Source organism: Carcharhinus amblyrhynchos, chromosome 12 (genome assembly GCF_965287045.1).
Source record: "Carcharhinus amblyrhynchos chromosome 12, sCarAmb.v2.hapA, whole genome shotgun sequence".
Classification (NCBI taxonomy): Eukaryota; Metazoa; Chordata; class Chondrichthyes; order Carcharhiniformes; family Carcharhinidae; genus Carcharhinus; species Carcharhinus amblyrhynchos.
In genome coordinates, this window is record NC_137335.1 from 39,958,272 (window position 1) to 39,977,504 (window position 19,233).

Sequence of the window (19,233 nt, forward strand, 5' to 3'; positions counted from 1 at the left end):
TTTTGTGTCCAAGAACAATGAACTGTTCCAGGGTGAGAGAAAGTGAGTGTGATATGCTTGAATGCATACAGCTATTTGAGCTGTAACATTAGAACGTGCATACAACAATTTTAAACATTTTAAAGGTACCTATATTAGATGAAGGTTTGAAGAAACTGCATCTTGGATGGCATTAATCTCTATCTAAGATTTATAGCCATTTATACAATATTTGGTCTTAACACAAAATATCTGCTGCACCAACAACTTCAGAGCAGGCTCATTGGGCTGGAAAATTGGTTTGTGAGCCAGAAGCACTGTAGTTGAGCAAAAAGGTCACTTATCGGGATGGACACTATCTATTTTTGTCCAATTAAATAATGGTGTTGAGAGATTTGCCTCCAAAACTTGTTAAAATCATGGAGCTCCTGTATCTTTCAATAAAATGTACTATCTGGACCATCACTTGCTGTCACAGATTTTATTAATGGCACTTGGCTAAGCAAACCAGCTGGTATCAGAGGTTGCTCACTGTCTCTGGTCTTTCTTCATAAAGAGGCGACCTTTGCTTTTCCCGAAAGCTTCTGTACAATATCTCTTCCTACTTTAGGGAGAAAAAAATTACAAAATTTTCAAAATTGTTTAAAGTTTCTTTGTTTTGCAAAATGTGGAGTTTTTTTTATACAAAAGAGTAACCTACCTTGATAACATGGTGGTAAGTTCTGGAAATGCTGTGCTGGTTAGACACGCACAGCTGGAGATCCCAGCTTTAGCTTACATACCATTTAGGTCCAGACAGATCCAGGTGCAGCCACCAAAGACTGGGGATGGGATTTTCTGGCCACATTCGCCCCAAAACCGGAAAATCCAGGCGAAGGTTAACAGTCCCTTGCGTGGCCCACCCCCTGTCCGCTATAATTCCCATAGCAACTGTAAAATTTGCCCCTGAGTGATTAAAATTGGGGGATGTTCAAGGGGCTCAAATTAGAAGGGTGCAGGTATTTCAGGTGATTGAGGCCTGGAGGAGATTAGAGAGAAAAGGAGGGGCAAGGTATTGGAGGAATTTGCAAACAAGGACGACAGCCAGGAAGAATTGAGATGATGGCTGAACCAGGAGAACTCCCTTGTTCTTTCAGCAATAACCATGGGATTGTTTATGTATGATGTAGAAACTCACCTGATGAAGGGGCAGCGCTCTGAAAGCTAGTGGTTTTTGCTACCAAAAAAACCTATTGGACTTTAACCTGGTGTTGTGAGACTTCTAACTGTCATTTATATATAACAAGCAAATGGGACCTTGGATTAACATCTCATCAAAAAGATGGAAACTCAAACTATGCTACACCCTTTCAATATCTGTTTAGGTCCCTGGAGAGAACCTTCACTCTACAAACTTATAATTCTGCACCAAGTATGCTATCCTAGAACTAACTGTTACCTTATCAAACAGTGGCCAAAACGGTTTGCAGAAGAGAAGATCCTATTTTGTCCTATTCTTGACATTTTTGTGAATGTGAATTCTGGAGAGGACTGGGGGAAACACAATTAAGTTCGGCAATAAACTGGAAAGCCCCTGATAAAGGGCATGGGGATCAATGGTGTGCAATTACCTATGTTCACTTGCTGTAATGTAGGCAGCATGGCATCTTTGTGCTGTTGCCAGCACTAACTGAGAGGTTGGCTGTCTGCCCACCTTAGCAGGGGATCCAATACAGATACTTTCCGGCATTATTTAAACTCGCCTGCATTGTTTAATGCCAGACTGCATCTCAAAAAGTAATCAGTTTCTGGCTGGAGCAGGCGCTGGCCATCTTTTGTGGCCTGAGAAAGAGAGAGAATGGCTGAACGTGGGGAAAAGCAGACACCCAGGTTTTCTGAGGCTAGAATTCTTTGTAAAGAAGATGGGGGAAACAAAAGTTTCTGTTGTTTATCTGAAGGGGGCCCAGAGACCTCCTGAACACACTGTGGAAAACAATTACAGTAAGTAGCCATTGGGGATCAATTGTAGCTGTTTAGCCCCGAGGGTCTTGTTGTAGTACGACACAGCATTTAATAACTTCACATGAGTGATCTAGCTCAGAATGTATCTTTAAATGGCATATTCTATCAGCTGTCAATCATGACTCATACTTAATGTATATAGATTTCACCTCACCCTCACAAACTAAGCAAAACTGCAAACCTCACACTCACATCTCACAATATGTACACACTGCCAGCTATTCAACCATGACAGCCACATCACCCAAACATATTGGACAAGGTTAATCCACACAATTCCTCCTCTCAAGCGGGAGAAGATATCACACCAAAGGCAGCAGGAGTTCACTGGGGGGGGACTGGAGATATGCCCAGATGTCCTACCCCCTTGGAGGAGATGGAGCTAATCATTATTGCAAGGGTTACTGCTGAGGCCATGGCCAGCAGTGAGGCTGACTGCATTGAAAATGACAACGTGCTCATAACTAACCCTCCATCTCAAATCCTATTTGCCTCTCCCACAATCCCCACTGATTTACAGCTACAGATGGTGTAAGAGTGCACCTCTTAATTTCACTCCTCCCTTCACCCTAACATCACTCTTATGCCTTATTCTTTAAGGTACCTAAAAAATGCCACCAGGGCAAGCAGTGGAGGAGAGCCAAGAAGAGAGTGATTGAAGAAGGCATATTGCCAAATGATTTATTAATGGCAGCCACCAGCTCAAAGGCTGGCACTGCACACACAGTAAAGAGTAGATTAGAGGTGGGATTTACTCGTGTTGAAGAACCAATCCTGAGTGTACTACAGCCCAAGGATGAGGGAGAAGTAGTGCAGGTGCCAGGTCACGCACTAACTCTGTTGCTCAGTTGAGGCATTAAATGGGGCAGTCTTCCGAACAGGGCTGATATGTGTATGCAACAAAATTCCTGGGAAGCCTGCCAGAAAGCCTGTCTTCAATGGCAAGCAGCACGGAGCAATCCAGTGCCTACTTGGCACAGGGCCTTTGTGCAGAGCTTGGATCCCGGCCTTCCCAGTGACAGCTATTTCCATTTGCACGTTTGCCGACCCACCCGTGCTGCAGCGTCTGTTGGCTGATGTCTCAGCCTCCACTGCAGCACAAGCAGCAGCAACCCCCCCACCCCCACCACCCCCTCCAAAATCTGAGCTGAGGTTCAGACTCAATCATTCAAACTCATACTACTGCTATCAGACTCTGGGTAACAGTTTTCAAAGGGGCTTGAAGAGCAACACAGTCACCCAGCAGTCTAGTCTTCAAGAGATTATCAAGATTGCTTAGGTGCCACTTTTGGGGAGAATGGCAATGGATCCATGGAGCATTAACCTCTTGTCCTATCTCAGATTCCTTGCTCCCAACACTGACATGCCACCAGTGCCCTTCCTCAGCTTCTTCCCTGCTGCTATCAGACTTTTGAATGGACCTATCTCGCACTAGATTGATCTTTTTTGTAACACTACATTCTGCATTCTCTCCTTTCCTTCTCGATATACGATATGCTTTGTCTGTATAGCACACAAGAAACAATACTCTTCACTGTATACAAATACATGTGACAATAATAAATCAAGTCAAATCAAATCTATCTGCAATCCCTTCAGTCTAGGCTGAATCTGGGCACAATTCAGATCTGACTTGTTGCTCTCAGGCGCCCCCATACACACTCAGCCTGAAAAGCAATCGCGAGTCTGAATCGGACTGTGGGTGGGGCTTATTGCACCCAAAATGCTGCAGTTATGATTGGAGCTTTGAACTGCGCATGTGCAGTGAAAAATAAATTGAAAAACGCATCCCTGTCACCTTGCGCCCAGGCCGCAAAAAGCAGATAAAGCGACTCAGGAGGGAAAAGCGGGAGCAATGGCCCCCACAGACATCGCTTCACTCCCACAACATAACTGTCCCCCTTATCCACCCAACCCCTCTGCTACCCATATCGATCACAGTCCCCTGCCTCCTATCCCCTCCCACCGATCACCCGCAGGGTGGCAGCAGTCCCCCCTGATCCTACCCACCCCATACCCCCCCCCCCCAACAGAGATCCATCTGGCCTCCCTCCTCCCCATCAGATGTGGCTGCCCTCCTTCTCCACCCCCCCCCCCGCATGAGAGATCCAGCTGGCCTCGTCCTTTTCCCTCCAACCCCACCCCTCGCCCCAACCAGAGAATGATCAGGCATCCCTCCTCCCCCCACCAGAGAACGATTGGGTCTCCCTCTTACCCCCTCCCCACCAGAGAATGATCAGGCCTCCCTCCACCCTCGTCCCTCCTACCCCACAAGAGATACATCTGGCCCACTTCCCTCCTTCCCCCAACCAGAGAACAATCTGGCCCGCCTTCCACCTCCTCCCCCCTCCCACCAGAGATCCATCTGGCCTCCTACCCTTACCAATCCCCCCACCCCCACTGCCAGAGAAGATTTGGCCTCCCTCCCCCTCCCCTCCCCACCAGAATGTGATCTGGCCCTCCCTCCTCCCCCCTCCCATCTGGCTTTCCCTCCCTGCCCCCGCACACCAGAGATATATCTGACCCACCTCCTCCTCCCTGCCCTCCCACAAGAGTATGATGTGGCCCACCTCCCTCCACCCCGCCCACCCCCTCCTCCCCCCACCAATGATCTGAGTCAGAGAGCCACTGGATCTTCAGAAGCTGGAGAGCTTGAAACAGTCCTTTGCCGAGCATGGCTATTTCATGCTGAATCTGTTAAAGGGAGAAATGAAAGCTGGGTGCCCAGCTCATTAAGTCAATTTAAATTTGTACAAATGCATTTGAATTGACGTCACGCCCGTTTCGGGCATGGTTCAGATTGCAGCCATTTTCGGGCCTTGGTAAAGTGGGCATCTGTGCGGGCGCAGGTGCAGTAGGCATTACTAAGACGCAATGATAAAATTGGGCCCATGGTGGGGGGAGGGAGTGCGGGAAGGGTGGGAGGGTGTGGGTAGCTGGTAACTTTGTGTAGGCAGAGGTATATCTAAGGCAGGTATTAGTGAATTTATAAGGATAACCAGTTTCAATTTATATGCAATTTGACATCATTTCATTTACAAATTTGATTCACAATGTTTGTTTTGTGTTTTTATTTCTGCATCGTAACTAAAGAGACAATGCCGTGGTCAGTGACAGAGGCAAGGTAAAGAGGGTGACTTTGTTGGTGAATGGGAAATTGGGTTGAAATGACCAATAACACACTCGCATTAGTTCTTCACATGCAGCCTGGCTGAAAGGGGCTGTCTGGGTTAATGCCTCCCCTCCTCCAGGGTCCCCGTCTCCTGTTCGTCAGCCTCTCGCCCGACAGATGGAGACAAGGGCTGTGTCCTCATGTCAGAAACACTGCTCAGAATGAACCATCCCAATCACAAACCTTAAGACCTATTTGGATGAGAAGTGCCAGGTCCCTCCAGAGCAGCACAGGCAGCAGAATCATTGCCTTACCCCACTGACTACTCAATCCCATTTCTTACAGAAGCATGGTTCCTATTGTGTACATATTGTAAATGTGGATTGCAAAACAGATTCCTGGATCACGTCATCAGTGGATCGCCCTCTTTGTCTAGAAACAGTTTTGCTTTGTCTTGGCGGCTGAAATAAAGGTGCCACAGTGGACTGCCACAGAATGAAGGCACTATGACTGTTGTCAGGATATTGGGCATGACCTGCATGATGCGTGAGAGAATGGAATCCCTTTCAATTCCAAAAGATGGCAGAGTCGATGGTGATAAAGCAATGTTCATGCAGTCAATGGCACCCTGCACCATTCGGAAGCTACCAACTAGCAAACCCTTATGCTCACTCAACCCGCTTGTGGCTACAAGGATGAAGGAAATAGAGTTAGCTCCGAGTGAGTAGAGCTTGAGTGACCACCCTTTAGATGGCAAACTGTGAGGTACTGCTTTTAGTAGCCAGAAGCAGCTAAGTTCATTTCTAATTTCACCTTTACAGCCATAGGTGATGTTGTTCACTTCCTGCTCTGATGCAGCAGCTGTGGCTACAACAGGTGACAGTTTGCAGTGACAACCTCTTTAGAACAAGAGTACTTCAACCCCTGCCACACCATCCCCTAGAGACATAAATTTGAAATATCAATTGAAAGCACCCAAACCTTTCAGAATTATAACCACAGCCAGAAGAAATAGGTTACAGGGAAAGTGGATGAAGGGAAGGCAGTGGATGTTGTCTACACGGACTTCAGTAAGGCCTTTGACAAGGTCCTGCATGGGAGGTTAGTTAGGAAGGTTCAGTCGCTAGGTATATGTGGAGAGATAGTAAATTGGATTAGACATTAGTTCAATGGAAGAAGTCAGAGAGTGGTAGTGGAGGATTGCTTCTCTGAGTGGAGGCCTGTGACTAGTGGTGTGCCACAGGGATCAGTCCTGAGTCCATTGCTGTTTGGCATCTATACCAATGATCTGGATGATAATGTGGTAAATTGGATAAGCAAATTTGCCGATGATACAAAGATTGGAGGTGTAGTGGACAGTGAGGACGTTTTTCAAAGCTTGCAGAGGGATTTGGACCAGCTAGGAAAATGGGCTGAAAAATGGCAGATTTTGTTTACTGCAGACAAGTGTGAGGCATTGTACTTTGGAAGGACAAACCAAGGTAGAATATACAAGGTAAATGATAGGACACTGAGGAATGCAGTAGAACAGCGGGATCTGGGAATACAGATACATAATTCCCTAAAAGTGGTGTAGATAGGGTAGATAGGGTCTTAAAGTGCTTTTGGTACATCGGACTTTTTAAATCAAAGTATTGAGTATAAGAGTTGGAATGTTATGGTGAGGTTGTATAAGACATCGGTGAGGCTGAACTTTTGGTCACCTAATTATAGGAAGGATATTAATAAGGTTGAAAGAGTGCAGAGAAGATTTACAAGGATGTTGCCGAGACTTGAGAAACTGAGCTACAGAGAAAGGTTGAATAGGTTAGAACTTTATTCCCTGGAGTGTAGAAGAACGAGAGGAGATTTGATAAAGGTGTATAAAATTGTGATGGGTACAGATTATAGTGAATGCAAGCAGGCTTTTTCCACTGAGGCTAGGGGAGAAAAAAGCTAGAGGACATGGGTTAAGGGTGAAGGGGGAAATGTTTAAAGGGAATGTTGGGGGGGTGTGTTGGACTTCTTCACACCAAGAGTGGTGGGAGTGTGGAATGCGCTGCCAGATGAAGTGGTGAAAGCGGGCTCACTTTTAACATTTAAGAAAAACTTGAACAGGTACATGGATGAGTGGGGTGTGGAGGGATATGGTCCAGGTGCAGGTCAGTGGGATTAGGCAGAAAAATGGTTCAGCACAACCAAGAAGGGCCAAAAGGTTTGTTTCTGTGCTGTAATGTTCTATGGTTCTAAATCCACGAGCAATTAACCTGTAAGTGATGATGATGCCATTAAAGAGTGTTGATGGTGGGTTTCTTCCTGCTGTTTACAATGTGTTCAGCTGCGCTAACCTGAGCATCAATCTCCAATATGGAAACACTGGTGCCAAACCAACTTTGCACATTGGAGCAATCTGTCTGCACTGCATATTTCCATGGGGTATTTACTGTATGTGTGCATTCATGTTTTTGCCAAGTTAGCATCTGGCATGCTTCACATCAGAAATGTGCGCACAGGCAACCATTCTGGAACATTAAGGGCACTCACCTGGCAAAATATGAGGGCTTCTAAACCCAATTTCTCACCAAAGGTTGTACTTAGAGAGATGCAAACTTAATTATAAAGAGTGTGGTAGTGATGTCAGAGCTGGGAGATGTTGAATTCTCAGGGATCATTGCCCTTGACCATTATATTCATGATTTTGAATTAGACCATTAGTATAAACCCATTGATTGACAGATAGGATATTGGAGGGCCTGGGATGGGGACTAAGAATGGTGGCATTATTTAAAAAGACTTAGATCTGACTGGTTAGATTTTTCATCATCTTTTCCCTACCAATTCTTTGGTGCATTTGGGGAAAGTGGAGATGCAAAGCAACTCAGCGGCGCACTGGACATTTATTTTATTCTTCCATGGACCATGGCCATCGCTGGCTCAGCCAGCATTAATTGCCCATTTCTAACTGCCCTTCAGGAAATTGTGGTGAACTGTCTTCTTGACCACTGCACTCCGTGTGGTGTAGGTACATCCACACTGCTGTTAGGCTATTTAAGGATTTTGACCAACAACAGTGAAGGAACAGCGATATAGTGCCAAGTGAGGATGGTGCATGGCTAAAGGGGAACTTGCAGGTTATGTTCCCATGCATCTACTGCCCTTATCCTTCAAGATGTTCATTGTCATGAGTTTGTAAGGTATTGTTTAAGGAGCCTTGGTGATTTCCTGAAGTGCATCTTGTCGACGGTACACATTGCTGCACAATGTTCAGCTCATTCATTATCCCTCAGATACTCAAACTGTCCATGTCCATCTGCAGCAAGAACTGGACAACATTTAGAAGGATTAAGGTGTTGGTGTGGCGCCAATTGTAATGTTCTGACAATGTTTGGGGTTGTGAGTTTTGACAGAAAGAAAAGAACTTGGTTTGCATGCGTAGATTCAAACTAACACACAACAGGTTTTATTGAAAGATGTTCCCTGCACTGCATAGAGTACAAATTGAAAGTGAAACAGCAGCCTCAGCGAACATCCAAATGACATCACTATCAAATCATGTGATCAGCTCTTAAAGCAACCTGCAACTCTTTTAAATATATAAGTACTCAACAACAACAATAATCTTTATGAAGCACCTTTAACATAATGAAATGTCTGCTATGTTCTGCATGGTCTCAAGCTTCAGTGTTGTTGGAGCTGCCCTTATCCAGACAAGTGGAGAGTATTTCATCACAGCTTGGAGATGGTGGATAGGCTTTGGAGAGTTAGAAGGTGGGCTACTTTCCAAAGAATTTCCAGCATCTTGTAGCCAGAGTATTTATATAGATGACCTAGTTCAGTTTCTAGTCAATTGTGATCCAAGTATGTTGATAATGGACGATTCAATGATGGTAAAACCATTGAATGTCAAGGAATGATGCTTAGACTCTCTCTTGCTGGAGATGGTTGTTATTGCCTGGCAGTTGTGTATTGCGGCTGTTACTTAGCACTTTCAATCGAAAGCTAAATGCTGTCCAGTTCTTGCTGCATATGAATATGGACAGTTTGAGTATCTGAGGGATCATGAATGAGCTGAACACTGTGCAATCATCAACGAACTTATTGACAATCATCTGATCTTATTATGGTGGGAAGTGAATTGATAAAGTAGCTGAAGATGGCTTAGGAGAATATCTTAAGGTACTCCTATAGTGATGTCTGGTAACTAAGATGATTAATCTCTAACAATCACAATCATCATCCTTTGTGTAGGGTATAACTCTCCAAAGTGTAACTGCATAGTTATATCTCTGCTTCTTTCACTGGGACACGTGCTGTCTAAAAACCTGTACCTGCCCATATGTGGTTAGGCAAATGATAATACTGCAGATAAAAAGGGAAACACAATCTTTGCCGTAGTAGGGTGAGTTCCCAAAGCCAGAAACCCAGCTGAGATAAAAGGGCCACCTCAGGGACAGGCAGAAATACTCTAAAACAACAATTATGTTTGTAAAGCACTTTTAACATAATGAAATGTTTCAAGGCACTTCATAAATATTAATTGCTGTTATTGGCTACTTACTGGAGAAGTGGGGGGAATGGAGTCAGTGCTGATAGAAAGGAGTTTCCAGCGGAAACCGAATACAATGGACAGAATTTACTGCTGCTTGGGTGGGTAATCTGGAGGTGAAGGGACTTTTAAGAGGACAGAGCGTGCCATATCTCGATCTGAAAATCCAAAAGGGAGACAGAGAGTGAGAAAGAGAGGAAGAAGGAGACAAGGAGATAGAAAGAGGGAGAGAGAGAGAGAGAGAGAGATGGATGGATGGTCAGAGAAAAAGTCTTGAAGGGTATAAAGAACAGTGTTGAATTTAACATGCTCCACTCAACAGAAATAGTGAGCAGAGTTAGAATTGAGAAGTCTGGCTGTGCCACCATTTTAACGTAGGCCTTTTCCTGTACAAACCAGATATCACCTCAATCAAATGGGTCCCTAATTAATTTCCCTGAATGAGGGTCTTTTGACATACATGGCACCCTGATGCAGTTCAGAGCACCTATTACAGAGAGGGCACATTGTGGATAGTCCACTCAGTGAAATCTGCTAGTCTGGAAGAGACAAGAAAGATAAATCTAAAATTATGTTTGTGTGGTTGGTAAGCCTTGGGATGAGTACAATCAGAAAATGTCGCCCAAAGGGGCCATAAGACATAGGGGCAGAAATATGCCATTCAGCCCATTGAGTCTGGCAATTTGGGATAAAATTTCATTCAAAAATTCTACTTACCAACATCTATGAGACAGGATAGAGAAAAAGATGGAAAAATACAAATTAAGGGTGCATCAGATAAGTAAGTTCTTCATTCTAATTTAACTCATTTCTTAAAGACAATGATTTTGCAGCAGCCACTGATTAACAGCTCGAAGTAGTTGCCTGAGTTTCAGTGAGCACATCTGACAAAAATCAAGTGTTTTGATTGAGATATAAAACAATGGCAAGTAGTGAGTGAAACCATCAGGTTTTCAGCACACAAGCATTCTATTTATAGCCAAAAATAAGCAATGGACAATGGATTTCAATTAAAATAAAATTTAATGTTCTTATACAACATTTAACTTGCCAATAAGAATAATCAGGATAGAGATTTTATTTAAAAGCAAGGTTGGAGCTATGATGTGAGAATTTTCATCAAAATATCTTTTATATAGTATAAAGCCAACACAAAATATGACCCAACAATGCTTGAGAGGATACGTTAAATTTAGTAATAATAAAATGGAAGAACTTGCTTTGACAAGCCTGACTATTGGATGTTACTTATCAATGCTAACAACCTAGTACTGAATTGATAGAAATGAAACTAATCAAATAAGACAATTCTGTTTTAAGTCGGTTTACCATAAGTCTCAGTTTATTAAATGATATTTCTTCTCTTTGTGCAATGCAGTGGTTAGCACTACTACCTCAGAGTGCCAGGGACCTGGTTTGATTCCTGGCTTGGGTGAGTGTTTATGTAGAGTTTGCACATTCTCCCCGTGTCTGCGTGGGTTTCCTTCAGGTGCTTTGGTTTCTTCCCATAGTCCAAAGGTGTGGGGATTAGATTGATTGGCCATAGTAAATTGCCCAATAGTGTCAGGGGACTAACTAGGGTAAATACATGGGGTTATGGGGATAGGGCCTGGGTGGGATTGTGGTCAGTGTAGACACGATGGCCCCAATAGCCTCCTTCTGCACTGTAGGGATTCTATGATTCTATGATGAATGCAGACTTCATGCAATTAACTCCTAGCAGGATCCATTTTTATTCAGTTATTATGTTGTTATATTTTGTACTTAAAATGTTCAGTGTTTGTGTCTGAATCTATGCACATCTCAAAGAATATTGATGAAAATGAGTGAAACATGAAGTGTGAGTTGAGTGCTACACTATTTCACGGCTGTTGTGTGATGTTAAGGGTTAAAATGTGCACATTGACCATAACCTCTCACTCAAACTAACACACTGGATCTGGACTTGAATGATATACATTGTCAATGTCAAGTTGCAGTCAAACAAAAATATTCCTTTTACTGGAAGCAAGAGAATTATTTAGTTTGTGGGGTTAAGGGTTACCCAGTGAAAAATGTTCAAAACTTCCCTGCTGAGGCTAATAGTTTTTCTACAAGTGTCCCTGAGAGATTTTATACTAGGTGTTATGTCAGCCGGAGTGGAAAGAATTAATTTGCATTTATGTAGCTTGAAATCTCGTCCTCCGGAAATCTCAAAGTTCAAAATATCAAACTAGTTACTTTTGATGTGCTGCCCCAACCATTACGTAGGCAAATGAATGGGCCAAGCACTCATTAAGTAACTGCTCAGATTAAAATGAATTTGAGTTTTTGATTTTGAGAAATATTTCTGAAGGTTTCTGAACTCCTTCCTTTGCTTCAGCTGCAGTGCTGCACATCAAACTGGAATTCATCACAGGCTCCCAACCAGGTCACCGAAAGCACATCACTACTCTTTTTCTTGATCACAGACCAAAAACTGCTCATCCCTACAGACTTCAGAAGGCATAGATATTGCTTGAAAATATGTGCAGTGGTGCTGAGTACCAGTCCCCAGTTTCTGTTGCCATAGTTCCCAATTACAATGACATATTACAGTGTCACAAATGATACGGTGGAAACACAAAAGTTCCAATCATCTCCACCAGATTACCAATGAAGATGAAAATTTATCCCATGCATTCAATGCTGATCTTCTATCAGTCACTTTACCATTAAATGCTGTTAGATTTATTTTGAGTTACCGATTCTCACTCAATGGTAACATAGATTGGAAAACTTCAGAGCTCATGCAAGAGCAAATTGCACTCAAATGTTCCTGATCCATAATGAAACTCTGTGCACAAAAAAAATTACAATTGAAGGATAATTGCAACATGATAAACCTGAAATGCCTCCTGTTCTTATCCATTCAGAAACTTAATTCAGTTCTCACTTTTGTCAGTGTTGCGTGAATGGATTGGCTAACTATGGGCTTTGGATAGGGTGGAAATTTCTTCTGTAAGATCTCCACTTCCACCTGCTAGGGGCAGCTATTTCTACGGCCTATACTGCTGCTGTATAAAAGGAGCAGAAGTTTCATTTTAATAGTAATATCAATGTTAAGGAGATGGAAATCAGTTCTGGCATAATTTAGCATAACAAGAAGTTAATGTATCTAATGAAGCCAGATAACGTGGAGTGTCAGTGCTTTGACTCTGGGCTTTTTGTTGGTTGAATGCCTCAGCTTTTGATTTTAATTGTCAGTTTTTGTTTAATGTTTGAATATTTTTACCAGACTTAGCAGCAAGATTTATAGTTGGTGTAAGCAGAATTCTGAATATGGAACTATCATTCTTCTTGTGTTCTATCCACTATCTGATCAACACGCATACTTGAAAATAGTTGTGTTGTCAGACTGATTGGTGATTTTTCTTTTCCAAGTGTTAAAACAGCAAATGCAATTTGAAGTGGTAGTAATGAAAATAGCCATTATTCCCTTTTGAGCCTGTGTGAAGTTGCTATGAGAATGTTGAGCATGCAATCAAAGTCAGGGTTTAACAAAGTAAGTAAAATCTATTGCTGTATGTCTAGTGATCCTTGACTTGGCACCAGTTTTGAACTAACACTTTTTATCTTTATTTATTTCCTGTTGGCACATGAGTCACATAAAACACAGTCTTATGTCTGTTTCCATGGCTATTTTTTCCCCAGAACAGGTCGCTACCCTGTCATCAGTGCCTACAACTTGAGGGGCACCACTCCACAGAAAGCAATGTTCGGCAGGAAATTGTTCTGCTCTTGCCATCTGTCGCAGCCGCATCAGAAGAATTTACAAGTTGTTAATCAACCTGTTATTAATGCATCTCCCTTGGCTGCTAAGTCCTTCAGTACGTCTTGAACCTGAAGCTTCTGGCTCAGAGGCAGGGACAACACTCAATGTGCCACAAGATCTGCTCAGGGATAATTCAGTCTTTGTGGCCAACAAACAGTGCTGTCCATTGCGATTGACTGCAAATCTAGGTCATTGATCAAGGTTCTGACTACTTTGTCCGGTAGAGGTTAAGAAAAAAAATCACATGGCATTATGCAAAGAACACCAGGGAATTCTTCCTTTTGTACTCAATATTTATTCTTCAACCAACATTACTGAACAAATTATGCTGGATTTTGCAGTCAGCAACAAAAAAGACTCACTGCTGATCTCAAAGAAAGCTACCCACAAAGATTCAGCAATCTCTCTATTTTTGCCCTTGAAGCTGGCACCAAACCAGAGAGCTGCCTTAGCGTACAGCAGCAGCAACCCGGTAAGCAGCCAATCCCATTGAAGTATTCACACAAACCCAACTAGGAAGTAAAATTCACTTACTAGCCTTCATGTTTCATTTAAATTTTTCAAAAAGCAAAATAAATACTTCTGATTGGATTAGCATACATATGTCCAGGAGTCAGCTGTAAAGGAGCAATGCTTTATTGAACAAAACAAAGTAAAGCTAAGCAAAAACCACAAGCCAATGGTGAACACAACAGATCCCAACCAGGACAATTCAGTAATGGATCTACTCAGTGGTCTGCTTTATACAGGGCTCAGTAGACAAGCTCTACCTGGTGAGTTAATTACCAAATCCCACGGAGCTCATTTTCAACAAATCCTACAGGGAGATCAATCAGTGATTCCCAATGCAAGACATGGGGGTTATCACAGCATAGAGACTAAATTGAAGGCAAACAAAATACATTTTTTTTAAATAATCATGGCCAAATTTGACATTCCACAATTATAAAATGAGCTTCTCAGGGCTTTGTGTGTGTTCAGCAGGAATTGGGAGCATAGTATGCTGTCAAAATCCCAGTTACATCTCATTCAACAATGTATGATTTTTTTCAAGGGTTGTTACAACAAGACTAGAGGAAATTCTCATCAACTCAATTGACTTCCCATTGAACATAAAGTGGTCGTGCCTCAGCAGTACTCTCTCCAGAGAAGTGTAAAATCACTGACAATAACATCTGGATTTCTGCCCTGTTCTGTGTGGGCTCCAAATGTCACTGTCATTTTCAGTGGAGTAATGATGGTGAATGCTATCAGTTTCTGCTGTCAATATCACCACAGAATCCAGGCCATTTATTCAGCCAGTCTTACTACTGTGTGCAAAATGGCTGCCATGTTCCTTACATTGTACTAGTTATTACCCTTCAAATGTGCTTCCTGGGCTCTGAGGTACTTCGGGACATCCTGATGTTGTGAAAGGCGTTATATAAATAAACACTCTTTTCTTAATTTCCTAGCTTCTAGAGTCAAATTATGCAGAGTTGGGAGTCCACAGATAATCGTAGCTTGCATGTTCTTGCTCTTTCCAAATAGTGTCACCCTGCACTGTTATGTCAATGTTGTTTCTGGTACTTTTACCAAATTCATGTAATCTTGTACTGAAATCAATCACAGTAGATAGTCCAGATTTGATAATGAATATACAATGAAGCAGCAACACAGCAACACAGTCAATGCACAGGCCTTCCCTAAGATGTCACTGTTCTTGGCACTGAGTTCCTGTTGAAGAATGCCCCTAAACAGGGCTGTGTGTAAAGAATACCATCACTTACTGTCTCCAGTTGTTCGGGGGTGCTACGAGCATGTCACTTCCTAGCTGGAATGAACAAGGACATGGACCCTACCTGGGGTAATATTCGGTTTTCTTCTTCAAGTTGTTTCACTCTGGTCTCCAGCTGTTTGACATATGTAAGTGCTGGCTCTGAAACAAAGAATAAACCATCACATTTCATTAATTCAATGGAGCATTTGGATGTCAACTGCTTCTTTTTCGTGTCTTCAAATTACAATTTTAAGATTAGGCAGCATTAATAAGTTGCCTGACCATCAGGGCAGTCACTGTCACTGGAATTTACATCAATCTTTAAATACTTTTAAAATTAACTGAGCTAATGGGGGGAATTTTGAGCCTGCATTCTCCATGTGTATGATCGCCAGCGCAGGGGCAAAATCCGGAGAGATTCATCAAACGTGACTCTCTCCGGAAGATGGGGTTTCCCGATTTTCCCTGCCCCTTGCTGGTGACATCATGAGGTTCGTGCCCACAAAAGGCGGGAACCTCATTTAAATAGATCTTAATGCATTTAAATATTAACTGCCTCCCCGCCAAATGACCGTCCCCCTTCCCTGCCCCACTGACTAAATATTAATAACATATCAGCAAGGTTACGCAAGGATATTTTGGCCTTGGAGGGATTGCAGAGGAGGTTTACTAGGCTGATGCCGGAGTTGAGGGGGTTGAGCTATGAGGAGAGGCTGAATAAATTAGGCTTGTACTCGTTAGAGTTTAGAAGAATGAGGGGAGATCTCATTGAGACGTATAAGATGATGAATGGGATGGATAGGATAGAGGTGGAGAGACTCTTCCCGCTCAGAAAGGATAGCAGGACTAGGGGGCATAGCCTCAAGATAAAGGGGGGGTGGTTTATAACAGGGTTGAGGAGGAACTTCTTCACTCAAAGGGTGGTGAATCTCTGGAATTCTCTGCCCATTGAAGTGGTGGAAGCTACCTCGCTAAATATTTTTAAGACGCAGGTTGATGGGTTTTTGATAAGAAAGGGGATTAAGGGTTATGGGGAGAGGGCAGGAATGTGGAACTGAGCCACGACAGATCAGCCATGATCTTATTGAATGGCGGGGCAGGCTCGAAGGGCCAGATGGCCTACTCCTGCTCCTATTTCTTATGTTCTTGTGTTCTTAAGGTTCACAGCAGGTTTGCCTAAAACAAGAAATAAAACAATATCCCTCCAAGGACTGTGCTTACATCCACAGGTGCAGAGGTAAGCATAGCCCCTGGGGGGGAGGTGGGGTGGGGGGGTGGGGGGGGGAACGGGACATGCTGGGTCATTGCCCTGGCACTAAGCCCTGGCACAGGTTGGCACTGCAACCTAACAGTGTCAACCTTTGCCAGGAGACAGTGCCAGGGGCAGGCCCTAGCAGGAGGCCCATGGGGTGGGGAGAGTCAATTCATGTATAGTGGTGGCACTAAGAGGGGTTGCTACTGTTGGCGATGACAGAAGTGGAGGGCAGGCGAAGAGCCCCAATTTACTTTTAGTTCCAATTGGGACGGCAATTAAAGATGGTACCCCAATCTCTGCAGTGTGGGTTTTGCCAGCTCTGTGAGGTCCCACCCTGCCGAGGTGAAAGTGTAAACCACACCCACTCATTTTCTTTTGGACTAAAAGGCTCAAGGTCTGGAGAGGAAACTAGTCCGTGGAGCTGGGGCGCTTCACACAGTTTTTCTGTCTGAGCTTAGCACTTTTGGTAAGATTCCCCACAAAGATAATATTGAATCCCATAATAACTGTAAAGTTTAATATAATGTGGATAGTAAAATGTTTTTTTGTAACCCTGGCTGCCAAAGGATGTGGGCTGAAGAAGGATAAAAAATGCTAAACTCAACTAAGAATACCTTTCATGAAAATGACTAAATAACTATCTCAGGTCCTTTAGCAATTCCTGAATGAGATTATATGACTAGCATAAATTTTCAATCTTTCTAGTAGGCGCTAAAAATAACTCCCTCATTCAACTATTTGTATCACCACGCTGAAACAAAAATCACATTTACAGTCAACGGGGTTTTGATAAACTATTTTTCAAATCTGCATGGATATTAACTTACTGCAGTCATACCCGGCATAACACAAAAACTGAAGTAGAAAGTGACTGTAAGATAGTTCATACAGAACACCAACAACTCACAGTTAAATATTACATCAAACAAATGTTGCCAGGGCTTGAAAATTGCAGCTATAAGGAGAATTGGATATGCTAGGATCATTTTCCTTAGAGTAGAGGAAGCTAAGAAGTGACCTAATTGAGTTGTACAAAATTATGAGGGGCCTAGACAGGGTAGTCACGAAAGACTGTTTCCCTCAGCTGAGAGGTCGTTACCAGGGGACAGAGGTTCAAGGAGATTGGTAAAGGATTAGAGGGGATAGGAGAAAAAGCTTTTTCACCCAGAGGGTGAATTCACTGCCGAATGTGGTGAGTGAGGTTGAAATGCTCAACTCATTTAAAAGGTACCTGGATCTGTATCTGAACTGCTGGAACTTGCAAGGCTACGTACAGATCAAGAGCTGGAAAGGGAGATTAAAGTGAGCAGTTTATTCTCTTTCTTTTGCGGCAGGCGCAGACACAATGAGCTGAATGGCCCCTTTCTTACTCGATGGTTCTAAGTAAGAATGAATTACTGTAACGTGATTAATTTTGGAATTTGAAAATAAGTTATTAAGAACCTATCTATCTCTGTCTTATAAGATCATAAGATATAGGAACAGAATTAGGCCATTCGGCCCATTGAGTCTGCTCTACCACTCAGTCATGACTGATATGATTCTCATTCCTATCCGCCTGCCTTCTCCCCATAATCCCTTGATCCCCTTATTGATCAAGAATATATCTATCCCTGTCATATAAGACCATAAGATATCGGTACAGAAGTAGACCATTCAGCCCATTATGTTGGAATTGTGACCTGTAACATGGAATTATATATAGCTGTACGCAAATTACAAAGCTACAATCTAATCAGGGATTTATGATGATGTCACAAAGTGTCACAAAGGAATTTCTTTGGAGTAAAGTCTGGAAGCTGTATCTGTGAAGCAAAGGATAACAACAACAGCCAGTAGTACTTTGTGGGCACAATTTTACACTCCCCCCAAAGTGGATTCAGAGGCGGAATGTAAAATTGCACAGGCCAAATCCCAACCAGTTGCTGCCCATCCCAACCCAGACACAATTTCACAACTGGGTGGGAAACCTGCCCTTTCATCTGTTAAGCCCTTTGAGTGGACACTTAATAGGCACTTCACGGGCTTTCAGGGACTTTTCCCATCCAGCCTCAATTTATGGGCTGGTGGGAGTGGGTATGAGTAGGGTGGGAAACAGATAAATAAACTTTTCTCCGTCAAAGGTGAGAACGGGGCGGATGGGTGCCTCAATCTGAAGGCCCCTTCAGATTTGGGGTGCCCTCCCCTCTGGGAGCTTAGAATTATGACACTCTCGATCATTTCCACACCCGCTCCCCCCATGTCACAATCGCCCACCCCCCCCCCCAGCCCACAGGGCATTTCATACTTCCATTCCCCTGGATCCCGGGGACTTGCCTTGAAAACAATCCTGGGATTTAGTTCCAGGCAGAGGGCTGCAGTACTTCTTTTGGCAACTGCAGTGCTGTACCTGGCTGGCTTGGAAACCGTCGGCCTGTCAGATTGGCCGACAGTGGCAATCACAGGTGGGTGCTCCTTCCAAAGATGGACAGAAGTCCCAACCACTGGCAATCGATGCTAAAGCAAGTGTTAGATGGCAGTGGGCTTCGAAGAGTGAACGATAGCACGTTACGTGCTCATTCTTAGGATGGCAACTACCAAGTGTTCGCCATCCTTAAAATTCCACCAATGACACTCATGAACATAAACTTTTAAGGTTATCCTAAAAACTGCCACAAAATCACATTATAAACATTTATGCTTGCACTTTGCTCCTCAGGCTGGAAAGAGAGAAAGGCAGTTGTTTCTATGCAAATATTCTGATGTTTTCTCTCTGAAGAAATGTTTATTGACAAGGCCATCATCAGTGAAACCGGTTGAAGGAGGCCAG

General features: G+C 43.2%; 1 protein-coding gene across 1 annotated transcript in view; it reads right to left on the reverse strand.

Moving 5' to 3' along the window:
• The window catches only part of LOC145350926 (coiled-coil domain-containing protein 85A-like), a 610,627-nt gene that overhangs the window by 208,053 nt on the left and 383,341 nt on the right, over positions 1-19,233 (reverse strand). Inside the window, exon 2 of the mRNA XM_080200399.1 lies at positions 15,252-15,328. Within this exon, the coding sequence (XP_080056525.1) occupies positions 15,252-15,328 (77 nt within the window). The remainder of the gene's footprint in view (positions 1-15,251; positions 15,329-19,233) is intronic.